This window comes from the organism of the source record quoted next, unplaced genomic scaffold, assembly GCF_019419815.1.
Source record: "Pyrus x bretschneideri cultivar Hongxiangsu unplaced genomic scaffold, Pyrus_bretschneideri_v1 Contig95, whole genome shotgun sequence".
Classification (NCBI taxonomy): Eukaryota; Viridiplantae; Streptophyta; class Magnoliopsida; order Rosales; family Rosaceae; genus Pyrus; species Pyrus x bretschneideri.
In genome coordinates this window covers 921,747-924,416 of record NW_025999837.1, presented here as the reverse complement: position 1 = coordinate 924,416, position 2,670 = coordinate 921,747, and the positions used below count along the sequence as shown (strand labels likewise).

Below are 2,670 nucleotides of genomic sequence, written 5' to 3'. Positions count from 1 at the left end.
GTCCATTAAATAATTTTGCCATCCACTATCTGATATTAAATTATATTGTGGTGTTAGATATTTAAATAATTTTACCATCCACTATCTGATATTAATTTATTTGTGGTGTTAGATATTTTGTTTAAGAAGTATTTTTATTTTTAATGTTTGGTGGTGAATGGTGAGGAATGAAACTTTTAATGTTTCTTTGAAGTGATGGCAGTATATTTATGGCATGCTTGTCTTTGGCATTCATAATGTTAGAATCCCACGGGCACGAACCTAATTATAAATTTATAAATGAATCTGATTTCTCATTTTTCATATAATATTTTTGTAGTTTCATCAATTGATATAGATTTTTTTATTAATTGATATGTGTAGAAATTAGAAGTATGGAAAGATATTACAAGCGAAAATCATCATCGATTAGTTCGGACAATCATATTCCAAATAGTTCATCTCCAAACTTGGATAGTTCCAATCCTATTCCGAACAGTTCCCCTCCAATTCCAAGTAGTTCTAATCCAATTGAGGGTAATTCCACTCCACAACAAAATGAGTTGAAAGTTGATTTGGATAATCTTGAGAGAGACCCGGGAAAGAGAATTCCAATGAAAGATTATCCTCCAGATATTCGAGATGAGGTCCAAAGAGCACATATATTGATGGGGCCTTTTAGAGCTAAAGATCATGATTTTCCATTCACTTTGCATTCGAATAAAAAGCGACGGTTCGTTGATAATTGGTTGAAGGAATTTCATTGGTTGGAATATAGTATATCTAAATATGCTACATTTTTCTTTTATTGTTATCTATTCAAAGTCAACTTTGAACAATCAGGCAGTGACGTCTTTACTGAGGTAGGCTTTCAAAATTGGAAGCATGCAAGAGCTTATTTTGAAAAACATGTGGGAATGGTTGGTAGCTTTCACAATAAAGCTGTTGAAGCTGCTGGTAATCTAACGAATCAAAAGACACATATTGAAACAGTTGTGGTCAAACAATCAGAAGAAGCTCGTATGGCTTATCGCACTTGCTTGAATGCATCAATTGATTGCACTAAGTTTTTGTTGCGACAAGGTCTTTCATTTCATGGTCATGATGAAAGTGACATTTCAAACAATAGAGATAACTATTTGGAGCTCTTGCAATTCCTTGCGGATCATAATGAGAAAATACAGGTCGTATTGTTAGATAAAGCTTCGGGAAGTCTCAAGCTAATAGCTCATTCAATTCAAAAAGATCTTGTTCATTCATGTTCTATTGAAACCATTCAAACTATCATAAGTGATATGAAGAATGCTAGGTTCTTTTCTCTATTGGTTGATGAGGCACGTGATGTTTCAATGCTAGGTTATTTTCTCTATTGGTTAATGAGGCACGTGATGTTTCTATAAAGGAGCAAATGGCGGTGGTTTTGTGTTATGAGGACAAAAATGGGAAAGTCATTGAAAGATTTGTAGGAATTCAACATGTTCCCGACACCACTTCAAACATAGTAAAGGAGTCTATTAATGCCTTCATTCATTTCAATGAGTTGAGCTTCTCCAATTTACGAGGGCCAGGTTACGATGGTCTAGTAATATGAAAGGTGAGTTCAATGGACTCAAGATAAAGATTTTGAATGATCAACCTTGTGCATTCTACGTTCATTGTTTTGCTCATCAACTCCAATTAGCTCTTGTTGCTGTAGCAAAGGATCATGTTGATGTTAACACATTTTTCCTATTGGCTAATAATGTGGTAAATAATATTGGAGCTTCATGTAAGCGTCGTGATGCACTTAGGGAGATGCAACAAAAAGAACTAATGAAAGCTCTTGAAAATGATTCTCTTATGACGGGACGAGGCTTAAATCAAGAACTAGTCTCAAACGTGCCAGAGCTACAAGATGGAATTCACATTATGGTACTTTGATTAGTTTGATTACTATGTTCACATTCATGGTCAATGTCCTTGAAATGATTATTGATGAGCCGAAGCAAATAGGTTATTGAAAGACATACAATCTTTTGAGTTTGTGTTTCTCCTATTTTTGATAAAATCTATATTGGGAATCACAAATGATTTATCATAAGCATTACAAAAGGATGATCAAGAGATTGTGAATGCAATGGCTTTAGTCAACACATGTAAATAACAACTACTCTACATGAGGAATGATGAGGGGTTTGACCTTTTGGTTGACAAATTATTGTCATTTTGTGTCCAACATCATATTGAGGTTATTAACATGGATGAGACATATGTAGCTTATGGGAGATCGCACCGTAATACCCATAAAGAGACCAACCGTCATCATTACAAAGTGGAGCTCTTTTTTGTTGTCATTGATTCCCAGCTTACAGAGTTAAATGATCGCTTCAATGAAACAAGTACCAAATTGCTCATTTGTTTGGCTAGTTTGAGTCCAAATGATTCTTTTGCAGCTTTTGACAAAGAAAAGCTACTTCGCCTTGCTTAATTGTACCCTCAAGATTTTACGAAGCAAGACCTATTGGCACTTGAATATCAACTCGATATTTATATTCATTATATGCATTCGAGAAGTGACTTTTCTTAGTTGCAGAGCATTAGTGATCTTGCTAAGAAAATGGTGGAAAAAAGGTTGCATGAAGTATTTCAATATGTGTATTTACTTATTGAATTGGTTTTGGTTTTACCTGTTGCAACTGCAGCAGTGGAGAG

At 34.5% G+C, this 2,670-nt stretch overlaps 1 protein-coding gene across 1 annotated transcript; it reads left to right on the top strand.

Annotated features, from left to right (window-relative positions):
- The first annotated feature begins 374 nt into the window (after window positions 1-374).
- On the top strand, window positions 375-2,446 carry LOC125473754. The gene is made up of 3 exons (XM_048577031.1): window positions 375-1,335; window positions 1,676-1,890; window positions 2,324-2,446. Exons 1-3 carry the CDS (start codon window positions 375-377, stop codon window positions 2,444-2,446), a joined length of 1,299 nt encoding a protein of 432 aa, XP_048432988.1.
- Window positions 2,447-2,670: the final 224 nt, after the last annotated feature.